The following is a 15,344-nucleotide window of genomic DNA, read 5'->3' on the forward strand; positions in this document are numbered from 1 at the left end:
AAATTAAGATGAAGAAACTGAGAGGAGGAAATGAGGGAGATATTGATTTTTGAGGAGTCCCAGGTGGCCTAGATACGACCATTGGGATGAGAAGAGTAATTGGAAAGAAGGGACCAACTAGGGGCAATGAAACTTAAAAGATTTAGAGCATTTATCTCCTTAATGTGAGTTTCGAGGAGGCAGCAGAAGCTAGCACGAAGTAGTCTGATGCGGGGACGAACCATAGAGTACTTGGAGGGGGAGTTCAGACCCTTAGTGTTCCAAATGACACCCTGGTTCATTGGGACAGAAAGGTAGAGTGCAGCTCAAGCCGAAGAGGACAGTGGATAAGCTAGTATCGATTCAAGAGAGGAGAGGAGAAGGTAGGAGATGAGAATAGTAGAAGAGAAGATGAGGAGGAAGAGAGGAGAAGAAGAGAGAAGAAGATGTGCAGCCAAAAGTTAGGGAGAGAAGATTCCTCTTCCCTATTTGATTTACTAACATGAAGTGAGAACTACATACACCTCCCTAGGGAGGTAAAAAGGTGAAAAAGTAAAATTACAACATAAGACAATAAGTACTAAACTAGTTCCCAAACTACCCTTATTACATAAACTCTAACACTCCCCCTCAAGCTGGAGAATAAATGTTATACATTCCCAGTTTGCATAAAAGGGCACTAAACTAATTAGGGATGAGCCCCTTGGTAAAGATGTCGGCTAATTGATCGCCTGTCTTAACAAAAGGAGAACAGATGTAGCCGGATTCAATCTTCTCCTTGATGAAATGTCGGTCCACCGCAATGAGTTTTGTTCTGTCATGTTGCATAGGGTTGTGTGTTTTACTTGTGGCAGTCTTGTTATCACAATAGAGTCTCATAGGTGCCTCAGTATTAAATCTCAACTCTTGGACCAGCCGTCTCAACCATAAGAGTTCACACACTCCATGAGCCATAGCCCTGAACTCTGCCTCTGCATTGGATCAGGCCACAATAGGTTGTTTTTTGCTTCTCCATGTGACGAGGTTACTTCTCACAAATGTACAATATCCTGATGTAGACCATCTATCAGAAACTGAACCAGCCCAATCCGCATCAGTGTAGCCCTCTATCCTTAGATGGTTGTGCCTGGCATATAATAGTCCTTTTCCTGGGGTGGACTTCAAGTACCTAAGGTTAAGGATACGATACACAACATCTAAGTGCTCACTCTTGGGGGCATGCATAAACTGACTCACCACCCCAACTGCATAGGTGATATCTGGGCGAGTCAAAGAGAGATAAATCAACTTCCCTACAAGCCTCTGGTATTTCCCTACATTAACAAGGGAGGGTCCACAATCTTCTCCTAGCTTATGATTCTGATTAATAGGAGAGTTTGCTCGTTTGGAACCTACCATCCCTGTTTCTTTCAACAAGTCCAACACAAACTTCCTTTGACATATATTTATTCCCTTCTTAAACCTTGACACTTCAATCCCTAAGAAGTACTTTAAGGGACCCAAATCTTTAATCTCAAACTGTTGAGCCAAGTAGGTCTTCAGCCTAGCTATCTCAGCCTTGTCATCTCCAGTCACTACAATGTCATCAACATAGACAATAAGGGCTGTGATGGTACCATTATCTCGCCGGTTAAATAAATCGTGGTTAGCTTGGGTCTGGGATTACCCATTCTTCAAAATGGCCTGTCTAAACCTCTCAAATGAAGCCTTCGAGGGCTGTTTGAGACCATTTAGTGCCTTCTTGAGCAAGCACACTTTCCCTTAAGCTGAGGGAAGCTTGAAGCCAGGTGGAGTCTGCATGTACATTTCCTCTTCTAGATCACCATAGAGGAAAGCATTCTTTACATCCAACTGATACAATGGCCAATCTTTATTAGCCGCCAAAGATAAGAGAACTCTTATTAAGTTGTGCTTAGTCACATGAGCAAATGTCTCCTGATAATTAATCCCATACACCTGACTGTATCCTTTGGCCACCAACAGGGCCTTGTATCTCTCGATTGTACCATCTGATCGGTACTTGATTGTGTAGACCCATCTGCATCCAACTGGAACTCTCCCCTTGGGAAGATCAACCAGTTTCCAAGTATAGTTCGTCTCAAAAGCCATCATTTCCTTAGATATGGCTTGCTTCCACTTTGGGCTAGACATAGCTTTAGTGACATTTTTGGGAATGGAAAAGGAAGAGAGGGCAGCAGTGAAGGCAACACCTGTAGGAGAAAGAGCATCATAGGAAACAAACTGGGCTACAAGATTAGTGCAAGCTCTCTTTCCTTTTCTAACAGCAATAGGAAGGTCTAAATCAGAAGGAAGAGGATGGATGTTACCTGACTGAGGAGGATGTATCTCAGGATGTGGATCCAAGGAGTACTTTTGGCAGGTCTTCTTTTGCTTGTTCTTCTTTCTCTTGTACACAATGTGGTAATCCTTCTCATTACCAGAATCACCACCTGAATTATCATCAATAGCAGCAACAACCCCTTCTTTATGTTTCCCAATATGAAATAGAATTGTAGAAGTAGGCAAAGGTGGGAAGAAAGGGATTCAACAACCTCTTCATTCCCACTATTCTCCCCCTGAAGAGGATGTTGAGAAGAAGTGAAGAAAGGTATAGATTTAAAGTAGGTGACATATTTGGAGAAAAGTCGCCTTCGGGAAGAGGGATGGTAGCACTTATACCCCTAGTAGAGGAAAAATAACCAAGGAAAATGCATTTGAGTGCCTTGGGGTCAAACTTAGTTCTAGCAGATTTATTGACTTGGACATAGCAGACACACTCAAACACCTTGGGAGGAAGAGAGAAAGCAGAAGTCTGAGGAGATAACAAGTCTAAAGGGGATTTGGAGCCAAAAAGTTTAGTGGGCATGCGGTTTATTTGAAAGGCAACGGGAATAAGGGCTTCAGACCAAAAAATCTTGGGAACATGCACGCCAAATAGGAGACTCCTAGTAACTTCCAACAAATGACGATTTTTCCTCTCAGCCACCTCATTCTGTTGAGGAGTGTTAACACAAGCAACCTGATGGATAATGCCATGGTCAGTAAAAAACTGTTGGAGCCCCCCATACATATACGCCCCTTTTATCAGAATGAACAATTTGAATGTGAGTACGAAACTGGGTACAAATGAGCTGATAAAATTTTTTAAAGGCATCATAAACATCACTTTTTTGTTTCATAAAAAAAGTCCAAGTTGACTGGGAATAGTCATCAACAAAGGAAACAAAATAACGATAACCAAACAAGTAGTGGGAGTAGACTCCCAAACATCAGAATGCACAATATGGAAAGGAGCATTGGATTTATTACCATGATAGGGATAAGGAGAACAACAGTGTTTGGCAAACAAACAGGGTTCACACTGAAATACATGGGAAGAAGGAATTGAAGAAAACAAGTGCGACAATTTTATCCTCATAACACTGAAAGAAGGGTGGCCCAAACGTTGATGCCACAACATCACAGAGTCAACAATACTGTTGTCACTACGCCCACATGCGAATGACTGAACAGTCGGTAAGGGGGAGGTCCCTAGATCAAGAAGGTAGAGTCCCTTTTCCTCACGTCCACTGCCAATAATCCTCTTTGTCACCAAATCCTGAAAAATAAAATGAGATGGTAAAAAAGTGACACAACAATTCAAGGATTTGGTTAGGTGGCTCATAGATAAGAGGTTAGTGTTAAACTTGGGAACATGAAGAATGGAGTCAAGGGAAATAGAAGAAGTAACATGGACACTACCCTTAGCAGAGATAGAAGAAAGAAAACCATCAACAACCTTAACTTTTTCCTTACCAGAACAAATAGAGTAGGAGTCATAACACTGAGATATGCCGGTCATATGATCAGTGGCTCCAGAGTCAATGACCCACGAAGAGATAGTAGAAGAAGCAGATGTAGAGGTTTTTAAGGTGGAAGCTAAAGAATCTTGCACTGTAGCCTGTAGATGTAGAAGAAGAGTTATCCAGATATGACAAAACCCTGCGAAAAGCTGCAATATCATCCTAAGTGAGAGAATTGGTGTCTGTCTATAGTCCAGATAGATATCCCATAGGTTCAACCTCAGTCATCATAGTGTGTGCTATGGCTCCCCCTCTCTTGCTGCCAAGCATACTAGGGGGACAGCCATAAAGCATCCAACATCTCTCTCTAGTGTGCCCAGATTTCCCACAGTGATCACAACTTAATCTATCCCTGTCATTCCCTTGGGGTGGCCCTTGGCCTCTTCCTCCAACCTCTGACATAATGTAGGAATCACATGTAGACAATGGGGATGATACCCAAACCAAATGGGGAGTACACTCTACCCAAAAACTTCTTCTCAATACGCAGAAAAAAATTCCAGCAAGTAGGTAACCATAAAAAATTTGAAGAAAACCAACGTATACCCTTCACGATTTAACTTCATTCCATAACAGCGTATAAGTCTCAAATGATGTAACTCACCAACCAATATCAATCAAACTCACCATACACAACATTTCAAGCAAATATTTTGCTTCTTCAAATAGCCTTTACAACCTTGAAAGCTTCGACTATCTCATAAAAACTTGAAAAATCTCCAATCTAGTGAGTATTACCAAGTGGGAATCCGTTGTATTTTAACTTGAAAGCTTCCCATACCATAGCCAACAACAAACAACCACTGAATAACTCAGGCACAACACTGACAGTCCAAACCTAGCGGTAAAACAGAGCAGCAAAGTTTGGTGTTGTAGAGAATGAGGGCTAAGCTTTAGTCAACTCTCAAACCAGAGGACCAAGCTCTGATACCAAGTTAGATTCTATGAATGGATAGATTCAAGCAATAGAACAAGATTCACAGTAAGGGAAAGAGGAAGAAGAGAAGAGAAGAGAGAAAGAAGAAGAGAGTTGGGAGAGAATCGATTGTGAGGGAGAGACTTCTCCACTCACCTATTTTCTTCGTTAACAACATTCTTGAAATTACATATGACTCCCTAAGGAGGTAAACGGAAATAAGAACAAAAGATAGAAAATACAACTTAATATGCCAGTTACAAAAGTACCCTTTATAACATAAACTCTAACAAATATCAGCTAATTTGTTTACTGTCTTCATAAAAGGAGTGCAGATGTAGCCCTAGTCAATTTTCTCTTTAATGAAATGTTGATCCATCTCAATGTGCTTTGTCCAGTCATGTTGCACGGGATTGTGAGATATACTTGTAACAGCCTTGTTGTCACAATAAAGCCGCTTAGATCCCTCAGTATCAAACCTCGACTCTTGGACTAATCTTTTCAACCATAGAAGTTCACATACCCCATGAGCCATGGTTCTAAATTCTGCTTCTGCACTTGATCTAGCCACAACAGACTATTTTTTGCTTCTCCATGTAACAAGATTACCACCCACAAATATGCAGTATCCTAATGTCGACATTTTTGTCAGAAACAGATCCTATCCAATTAGCAGCACTGTAGACTTCATTCTTCAAATGGTTGTCTGGTGTACAATAGCCCTTTGCCTGAGGTAGACTTCCAGTACCTGAGGATGCGATACACACCATCCAAATGCATAAAGTAATATCTGGACGGGTCAGAGAGAGATAGATCAGCTTCCCCATTAATCTCTAGTATTCCCTGCATCTATTAAGGATGGTCCATAGTCTTCACTTAACTTGTGGTTTTGGTCAATAGGTGAGTTTGCTGGTTTATAGCCCAACATTCATGTTTTCAACAAATACAAAACAAGCTTCCTTTGACAAATTTTTATCCCCTTCTGTGACCTTGACACTCAATTCCCAAGAAATATTTCAAGGGTCCTAGGTCCTTGATCTCAAACTGTTGAGCTAAGTAAGACTTCAGGTTTTTTTTTTTTTAATCTCCTTCCAGTCATTTCCAGTCACTACAATGTCATCCACATCGAGAATTAGAGTTGTGATGGTACTATTACATTACCTTGCCAGGTAAATAGAGTATGGCTAGCCTGACTCTGAGTGTATCCATTCTTCAGAATATGTCTAAAACTCTTAAACCAAGTCTTCGGGGACTAATTGAGGCCATATAGTGCTTTCTTTTCAAGAAATTGATATTCCCAGATTGACGTTGAGGAAAATTTTCTCCAAAATTATTCCCAACACCTTGCAATGCACTCTTGGTATTCCCAACATCGATGACACTGTATCAATCAACACTAATGTTAACGACACTCACAACACAACCTTGTAGGCATTTGCACAATCGCACTGATAAAAATATCTCACTTCAGGCATAAACACACTCACACACACACACACACACACACACACACACACGCAGTTGCACAATCACAATTCTTGACTGACTCGGGCAATCCCAAGTTTACATCCCCACACATTGAAGCAAGCATACAATCATATGCACTTCTACCTTTGATGTAGGACAAAACATGAAGAAAAGGAGGCCAAAACACTATTCACGTGAACAGTGTCACAGTCCCTATTGCCTTGGTGTGAATGTTATTAGAAGATCCTATGGGGCCCAAGACCAAATTGTGTGAAGACTTTTTTAGAAGGGTCAGTTTTGTCTATGCATGGGGATTTAGGAGTTTAGTTTCTATTTTTCAGAATTATTTCTCTTGGATATTTTGTGGTTGTCTATTAAGCAACCTTAGCTTAGTTTAGTTTCTAATTTCAAATTTAGAAAGTAGGTTTAGCTTTTATTTAGAAGATTCTATTTCCTTAAGTTTCTATTTTCAGTTTGTTTCCTTTTTCTTGCAAGCCTCTAATTTTCTCTTACTTGTAAAGCAAGCATAGCTGCCTATAAATATGTAATGCCCTTAGAGTCGCCGCCCCCCGGAAAAAAATATTAATGAAGTTGATTTGAGATTGCTATTCCAAGTTTTATTGTCCCAACTGTGTGGATGAAGGGCTGAGAGAGCCTGGCTGGAGAGAGCCGAAACCTGCAGGGCTGAGAGAGCCGAATCTCCTTATCCTCCTTTATATTCTCTTCTCCTATCTTCTCTTCTTATTCCAATCGATCTCCCCTTCTGCTGCTGTTATTTGAGACAGCAATAGCTCTCTGAGAGCACATCCTGAAGACCAGATTCCATCCCCAAATAATTTCAAAGGCTGCTGCTGTTGTTACCCTTACCCATCGATTGAAGACTCCTGCTGCTCCTTGCGATCTGATTTGTAGCTGCAACCTCTGGGTTTCATATCTTCACATCCACTGATCAGAATAGGCCGAGATTTGGATGATTTTCTAACTGCTACAGTGCTACTGGACCTCTACTCGATCCTAATTCCAGCCCATTCTGCTGGCTGGTTTGGCCTTAACCTTCTATTTTGGTGCAACTTCTATATCTCTCAACCTCTCCACCAGAATTGATTGAAACTTTCAGCAGTGCTTCTCCGCTATACAAGCACCATTCGACCTGAGTTTGGTCCCTTTTCATTGGCTGGTTTGGTTTTTATCCACTGATTTCTACTTTCTAATTTTGTGGCCTGTTGAAAACTTGTGACCTGGTCATCCTATTCTGTCCCAGTTTAGAGGGTTTGCTGAATACCCTTGGAGGCTAGGACCTGCACTCGACCTTGCTATCAGCCCTATTGAGTGGCTGGATTTTGGATTACAACCTAGGCCTTACATCTGAGTTTTGGCCCTTGCTTGTAACCTGCTGTTGGGGTTATTTTTGATTAACTGCTGTGAGTTATTATGGATTTATTTGGGGCTAGGTTAACCCTAATCTAGTGTTACATTAACCTTGCTACCACAAAGTGGCCAGGTCTACCAGATAGTGCACACCCACTTTGCAAATCACATAACACTTTCAATATCCACAAGCACACCACAAGGAGACAATGTATAACGTGGTTCTGCAGTATGCCTACATCCACAGGGCAATATCCTAACCAGGGTTTCGTATATTACCCAATACACACAATATTTCAACCACTGCAATGGCCCATGTGCTTCTACACCTGCTTCAACTCTTGTAGCACAAGAGCAAGGGCTGCAACCCCAAGATTTACACTGCCTCAACAGTGAAGGCGCTACAAAACTTGTGTGTGTCTACCTGCAGCTGAACACCCCAACTATAACCAAAAGTGGGCTTATAATATTTGCCCTACAATGAAGAACAATAAAAATGCAAATCCCCACCCAATTACAATTCAAGTATTCCGATTGACACTTTAACAGTCACCTAGTCTAGGAAATACAATAAAAAGGGATTTGACAAGAGTGGTTTATCTCAACCTGTGTAAACCCACTGATGACTACTCCCCCGATGCATAGAAAAAAATCAAACCATATGCGCTACGATCATTAATGCAGTCATTGACATCAACAAAACCCTTCAAAACCACGACCCTAGGGTTTTGCAACTTTGAAACACCTCTCAACACCTCTCCCTGAGTATTTCCATCATCAACAGCCTCTCTGATGCGTAAAAACAATCTTAGACGCGATCACAGCATCAAAGTAGAGACCCTTGTGATCAAATAATGTTCATAAAAAAAGAAGAGTGTTTTGATATCAGGAACTGATTCTCTTTGCTTCGGGATGTTCTGTTCGTTTTCTTGAGAATGACACAAAAAGGGGGGGGGTCGATTTGGCCTTAAAAACAAGCAAGTTATGACCTCTGGAAGTTAAACAGTTCAAATAGGCTGGGGGAATGGCATAAATGTCATTTTCTGGATTTATCGTGACATTTTGTAACGTAAAGAATAGAGGCATGATAGTTCTTAGCATCACAAGCTCAGGCGGCTGGCTTAATAGCCATTGGATCTGGCATCCAAACGGTGGGTGCAATTAGATCCGTCGGATCGATCGTGTTCTGTCAAATAGAAGTGGGGAGAACCCAGACCAAGTCAATGAAATCTTTCTATGGTGCACGGTGCACGTCTGTTTCACTGAATCACGGACTAGAAAGGACTACGGGCTGCATCAAAATGATTTGTCTGATTCGAATCCATCAAACGCAGAGTGCATCCTGGCCATAAGATTTGGTTCATTCCGTTGGTGGTTGTGGGAGTAATATAATCCATTTAAATGGAATCTTGCAGTAGTGTACTGTATCATGCTTTGGCGATGCATTGAATAACGGTCAACAACGGCATAGATAGTAACAGTTGGATCAGCTTCCAAATACACGGGGACGATGATGTCTGTCGGATCTTTTTCATTCTACCTCAGAAAAAGTGGGAACGACCAAAGCGTATAAAAGGAATCTCAGCTGGCTTGTGGTATGTGTGCTTTACACCATCACAGGTCAGCAGCGGCTCCGATTTCATACATCGCGGTCTATGTAGCCCCATACGCCCGACCAACACAGAAGGCCGCGACGGAATCTTCCGCGTGAAGAGATATTGCGCCGATGCACGCTTTCACCAGAGCCGCTCAAAAAGGATATACCAACGTGGCGTGATCTCAGCCGTTCAAAAATGATATTGTATTTGCCGGTGTACTGAAATCAGTGTGCCCAGCCTCTCAAAAGCTTCGAAATGGTATATGTGCAATAACTCTCTCATTTTAATGAATTTTTGAGTTATGTCTTCACCACCATGCTTGTGAAAATTGGGAGCTTAACTCCCCATATGCAATCTCAGGAAAAACTTCCGGAGAGCACCTCAAAAATCCATAAACCCAATTAACTCTTTTTCTGCACGGCAATACAAAAATTGTAATAACTTTCTCATCCGGTGTTGAAACGACGCACTTCAAGTTGTGTTGGACAGAGGACTTGAAGAAATACAAGTTCCATTTAGATCACTCTACCCATTTCTGCCATTAAATCTTCCAAAATTGGCTCTGAACATGCTGCCACTGCATCAACCTATGAATTGAACACTTTTACTGTACGGGGCCTGCTACTTCCACCTTCTGCCAGACTCTGTGTAATCATGTAATATACTGCAATACATTGCCAACACCTACCATATGTGCCCGGATGCCTCTGTATACCTGCCAAAACCTGTCCGCACTATATCTGACTTGTATGCACTGCCAACTCACTGTCTGACTTGTCCAACACTGTCAGAACACTTGTAAACACTATGCATCATCAGAAACTGCTATCAAACACTGTCTGACATCTATGAACACTGCCATATTACCTGTGCACCATTTCCAGCACTTCTTGTCATTCCAATACTGCCACATCATATTTGACACTATACGAACCTGCACACTACTGCCAAATGCCATCATGCATTGCCACTATACTGACACATCTCTGTCACTGTAACTGCCACACATTACTGTTACAATACTGACTCTGCTCTGTCACTGCCACTGTACAACTGCTCTGCCGCTGCTCTGCAACTGTACTCTGTACTGCCACATCAATGCACCTGCTGCTGCCACATTGACTGTGGTGATCACCATGACACTGTGTGGATGTTGAACCTGATTGTGTTTCAAAAATACTTTCCCTTCAGCTGAGGGAAACTTGAAGCCTGGTGGGGTTTGCATATACACTTTTCCAAGTCACCATGGAGGAATACATTCTTCACATCCAGCTGATACAATGGCCAATCTCTATTGGCTGCCAATGATAAGAGGACTCTTATCGAATTGTGTTTATCCACAGGGGCAAATGTCTTCTGATAGTCAACCGTGCACCTGACTATATCCTTTGGCCACCAATCTGGCCTTATATCTCTCAATAGTATTGTCTGATCGATACTTGATTGAGTAGACCCATCTACATTCAACCGAAACTCTCCCCTTTAGAAGATCAACAAGCTTCCAAGTACAGTTATTCTCAAGGGCCATGAATTCCTCACTCATAGCTTCTTTCCACTTCAGGTCAGTCATGGCCTAAGTGACATTCTTGGTAATAAGGGTTCAGGAAAGAGCAGTTGAGAAAGCAACACCTGTAGGAGAGAGAGAGTATCATAGGAAACAAACTTAGGTGTGAGATTAATACAAGCTCTCATTCCCTTTCGAACATAAATGGGGAGATCTAACTCAGAAGGGAGGGAAGGAGTATTATATGACTTGGGAATGTCTCAGGATGAGGATTCGAAGAGGATTTTGGGCAGCTCTTCCTTTCCCTTATTTTGTAAACAAGTAACTCTTTTTCTCCTTGGAAACTTTCTCAATGCTGAGCTTTTTAGGTTTTTTTTGTTTTCTGTTACACTCTTTGGTGTTGCTCATAATTTTGGAGGTTGACCGATTGCCTTTTTTGTGGTTCCCTTTATATCTTCAAACTTGGTGTGTCGTGCATATTTTTAAATATGATTTTTAATGTTTATTAATGCATATCTTGGTCCCACCAATATTTATGTTATCTGCATTCTTCTGCCAGTAATATGAATTATGTTGCAGCTGATTCACGTGTAAGTTTATTCTTTTAGCTAATTTTATATGGCTTGATGTTTAAGAAATAAATATATATGTTGTTTTAGGTGCTTTTGAGCTTATAAAAGATGAGAGTAAAGCTGGTTCATGTTTATGGATTACAAACCGCAGAGGAATGGAATATTGGCCCACACCCATTGAAGAAGCGAAGTATTTACTGAAGTCTTCAAAGTTCAAAAGGAGATCTGTATATCCTACGCAATTTAGTCTTCAAATACCTCAGAGTTATGAGAAAATGTAATTAAATGTCTCTCTCTTGATTTTTAGTGTCTGAAATTCAACCTAAAGTATAATTGTTTATTTGAATCACGTCAATTCCTCTTTCTTAAAATTTCCCATTGTCAGAATATGGTAAGGTATTATGATTATGAATTACCATTAAACTGGTTTTATACTTAATAGTGATTTAATTAACTCTGGCATGTTCAGTACTCTAGGTTGTCGTGAATAGGCCAGTTCCCTTGCTTGTTTATGCTTGCCTGGTAACGAAATCCATGTACTGCTTCTGTTTAGTGGGATCATGCCTAGTAATGACTATGTCTGACCTTTCTTTTTTCTTTATTATTGTTATTGTTGTTGTTTCTGTTGAAAGAAAAGATTTAGCTACCTTGTCCTTCGCTCCCCTCCTCCCCCCAAAGACCAAGATTGCCTTGTGTTATCATCTTTGCATGAAGTGCTCTTATTGCAGCTTGTTGTTCTCCCCCAGTTCCTAGACCACAATTTTACAAAATATTAAAAAAATATGGTTCCTACTTCCTAGTTCCTAGAACTAAATCTTTTTTGTAGTTAGCTTCAAATGTAGCTGCTGCTATCTCCCATTTTGGATTCTTGCTCTTTCTGCTGCTCTTGCTTTGGAACCTCCTTTCTTTTTCACCTGTAGCTGTTGTAGCATGATTAGTCAAGTTCACCTTTAACTCCATTATTATAGTTGAGCTTTTATACATAACTAAACAAATATTATTAGTGGATTCCAATATGTTAACTCACTATATTAGTTAAATTTACTTGGAAAAGAGATCTATTTTGCATGCAATATTATGCTTTGTAATTGAACTCATACTACCATGTAGTTGGTTGACTGGGCAGCCCTGTTGGTTCTAGGCCTAACTATTGTATTGGATTTTCTATGCTGGTGTTTTTTTTGGGGTGTCCTTCTATCCCTTTTGGATGAGGGTGCGGCCTTTTCTTGTATATCTTTCTTCTCTGCTGTGGGTAAAATTTTCTCTTTCTTCTGGAAACAGCCTCTCTGTGAAAGAAGGGGTAAGGCTGCATACATTTTTACCCTCCCCAAACCCTGCAGTGGCAGGAGCCTTGTGCACTGGGTACACCCTTTTTCCCCATCAAAAGAAAAAATGACAGAACAAGAAAATTTCACCACTGGCCCTGCTTATTTGTTCCATAAAGAAGAACTTAGATGGCTTGACCAATGAATGTTGACTTGGCCAAAATTATTCGAATGTGTCCAGCCTCTGTGATGCACAATGAGGGGATGAAATTTGTACATTGTGATTGCTGTTGCAGGAAAACTGATTATTTAGTTCAAGTTGGTTTGTTTTTGCATTTTATCTTCTCCTTATTTCCCTTTTTCCTCTGTGTTGTTTTTTCATATTATTTCCTGTCAGTTTTGCATGACCTGCATTTAATTCAAGACTGTTCTTCCAGTTATTAGATTTTCTAGTCATCTTTTCATTACTTGATAACATGTAAAAGATCATTATTGTTATTAGCTTTTTGATGATTTTTCTGTTATTTTTATCCAGAGTCGTTCACACTCTGAGTCACAATTTCCGTAGTGCGACTAATATTGTGTGTACACCATTGAAATTACCCATCAAACGGCATCATGTCCTTTTGAAAATCATTTATGCTGGTGTTAATGCTAGTGATGTGAGTTCCTTGACTCCTTTTGTTTTGTTTACCCCATTTTTTTCTTTTTGGTTTATGTTATACTTGGTACAAAAAAGTTGATCTTATTATATGTACATTTTTTATGACAATAAGAAATAACTGTTCCTCTCTCTCTTTTAAATTATTTTTTAAACTTCTTGATTGCAGGTTAATTTTAGTTCTGGCCGTTATTTTGGGGGAAGTGAGAAGGAACTGGCCTCTCGTCTTCCATTTGATGCTGGTTTTGAGGTGCTAGAAAACACTGGACTTCTAATAATTTTGTTTAGTGTTCTAAAGCTACTCATATTACAAGTTATGCTTTGATATATGTCACTTTTACTTGTATACCAAAAGTAGGATTTGCATTACATAGTCATTGTTAAAACTGAATCGCACAAGAAGGCCAAATATGGGATCGAAGAAGAAAAATAACAAGCAAGACAATCGCAAACACACAAGATTTACGTGGTTCGGTTTTGCGAGAAATCTACGTCCACGGGAAGAGCAGCGGCGAACTTTTCACTAAACAAAATGAAGATACAAGTTTTCGTCTAACCCTAGAATGAGAAAAAATGCCTTATATATACGACTACAAAAAATTTTCCTCGGGGGCTACACCCCTGAAGAGATTTGTTCGCTTGCTACGGGTTGGGCCTCCGCGTCACGAACTAAATCTCAACCTTTTCTCCCTTCAGGTCGTGCCACAAAATATGTCGGGTCGGGTCAGATCCACATCACACTTGGATCCTTGGAATACAAGACATACTCAACAGTCATCATAATTGCAAACTGTTTTTAGAAAATACATGTCTGTGTCTGGGTTTATGATTTTCTACAGTTACTGTTAACTTGTATTCCCCATATTCTCTTTGTGTGCATGGTCTTGGAGCTGGTTTGTTTTAATGTCCAACTCCTATACTATTGAGCTATGCCCCATCTTCATATTGACTAGGTATTGTTTAAATTCTTTCAAGTTTTGAGGTTTGTTGGATTTTATCAGATATTCAATACTCACCAAGAATATGGTTGTATTGTTTTTCAAAGGATGCCTTACAATGGAGAGGAGGGTGGCTATTTATAGCTACCCTAGCCAACAACCTAGACACTATTACAACCACCAATGGTAACTATTACAATAACAACCATTAACTTTAGATACTATTACAACTACCACACCCAACAAACCATGGTTACTTTTTCAAACCATAGTTACTTTGACTTTTACAAACCATAGTTACTTCTACTTTTACAGACCATAGTTACTTTTACAACCAAACCAAATCAAATCAATCAGTGTCTAGACCAGTGTCACTGTCGTAGGACTCATCAATATAATGGTGTGTCAAGAAATCCTCATGGTTCTCCATGATGCGGTGGATATCCGGATCTTGAAGAATATCATTAGTCTCTTATGCATTGAGGGTAGTGGTGATGAGGCATTCCGGCAGGCAAATGGGGTCCACTTGGTTGTGAGAACACATATTGTGCATGAATTGAAGCCATTCTTCTCTTCTTTCTGTGCGCTGATCAAACAGGTCATATGTCGTGGTGCATAGCAGCTGGAAGGTTGGGGAGAAGGCCATGTAATGGTTGGAGGAGATATTAGGCTCAACAGAAATGGGGTGAATATGATCTGGAGGTCTGTGAAAAAGGATGGTGATAAAGGTGTCATCATCAGGGAGGGTAGACAGGATATTAATCCACTGGGAGATAGGGGCAAACAAAGTGAGAAGCTTAGCAAAATAGGGGGATACCTGGAGACCAGGGTAATTTCTATGGCCAGGAGGAAGTAAACTACTACTGTACCTTATTAGGTAGTGATGGAGGATAGAAATGGGAAGGCATAATGTTATATGGTGAACAACAAATATGTGCCGTAGGCCATATTGTACAGTAAACGGGCCATCAGAGAATTGTAACAAAGATTTTCCAATATGGGGTTGAAGCTCATATTTTCCTTGGTCAATGGTGACTCCGAGAAAATCTATCTTGGGAACCCCAACTTGCATCTTTGAGGGAGAGAGCATGATTCCATACTTAAAAGTTATTTTATGGAATTGATGGAGCAATTGATGGTGCTCTTCTTCTATTTTGGAGAACAGTAAGATGTCATCGATGTAGATCAATGCCTGAGATTGGATTGGCTCATAAATCTTCATCATTGCTTTCTG

General features: G+C 40.4%; 1 protein-coding gene across 1 annotated transcript in view; it reads left to right on the forward strand.

Moving 5' to 3' along the window:
- The window catches only part of LOC122662897, a 128,600-nt gene that overhangs the window by 18,333 nt on the left and 94,923 nt on the right, over window positions 1-15,344 (forward strand). The window contains exons 7-9 of the mRNA XM_043858601.1: window positions 11,334-11,523; window positions 13,047-13,173; window positions 13,342-13,422. Coding sequence (XP_043714536.1) covers window positions 11,334-11,523; window positions 13,047-13,173; window positions 13,342-13,422 — 398 coding nt within the window. The remainder of the gene's footprint in view (window positions 1-11,333; window positions 11,524-13,046; window positions 13,174-13,341; window positions 13,423-15,344) is intronic.

This window comes from Telopea speciosissima, chromosome 5, assembly GCF_018873765.1.
Source record: "Telopea speciosissima isolate NSW1024214 ecotype Mountain lineage chromosome 5, Tspe_v1, whole genome shotgun sequence".
In the NCBI taxonomy this organism is placed as follows: domain Eukaryota; kingdom Viridiplantae; phylum Streptophyta; class Magnoliopsida; order Proteales; family Proteaceae; genus Telopea; species Telopea speciosissima.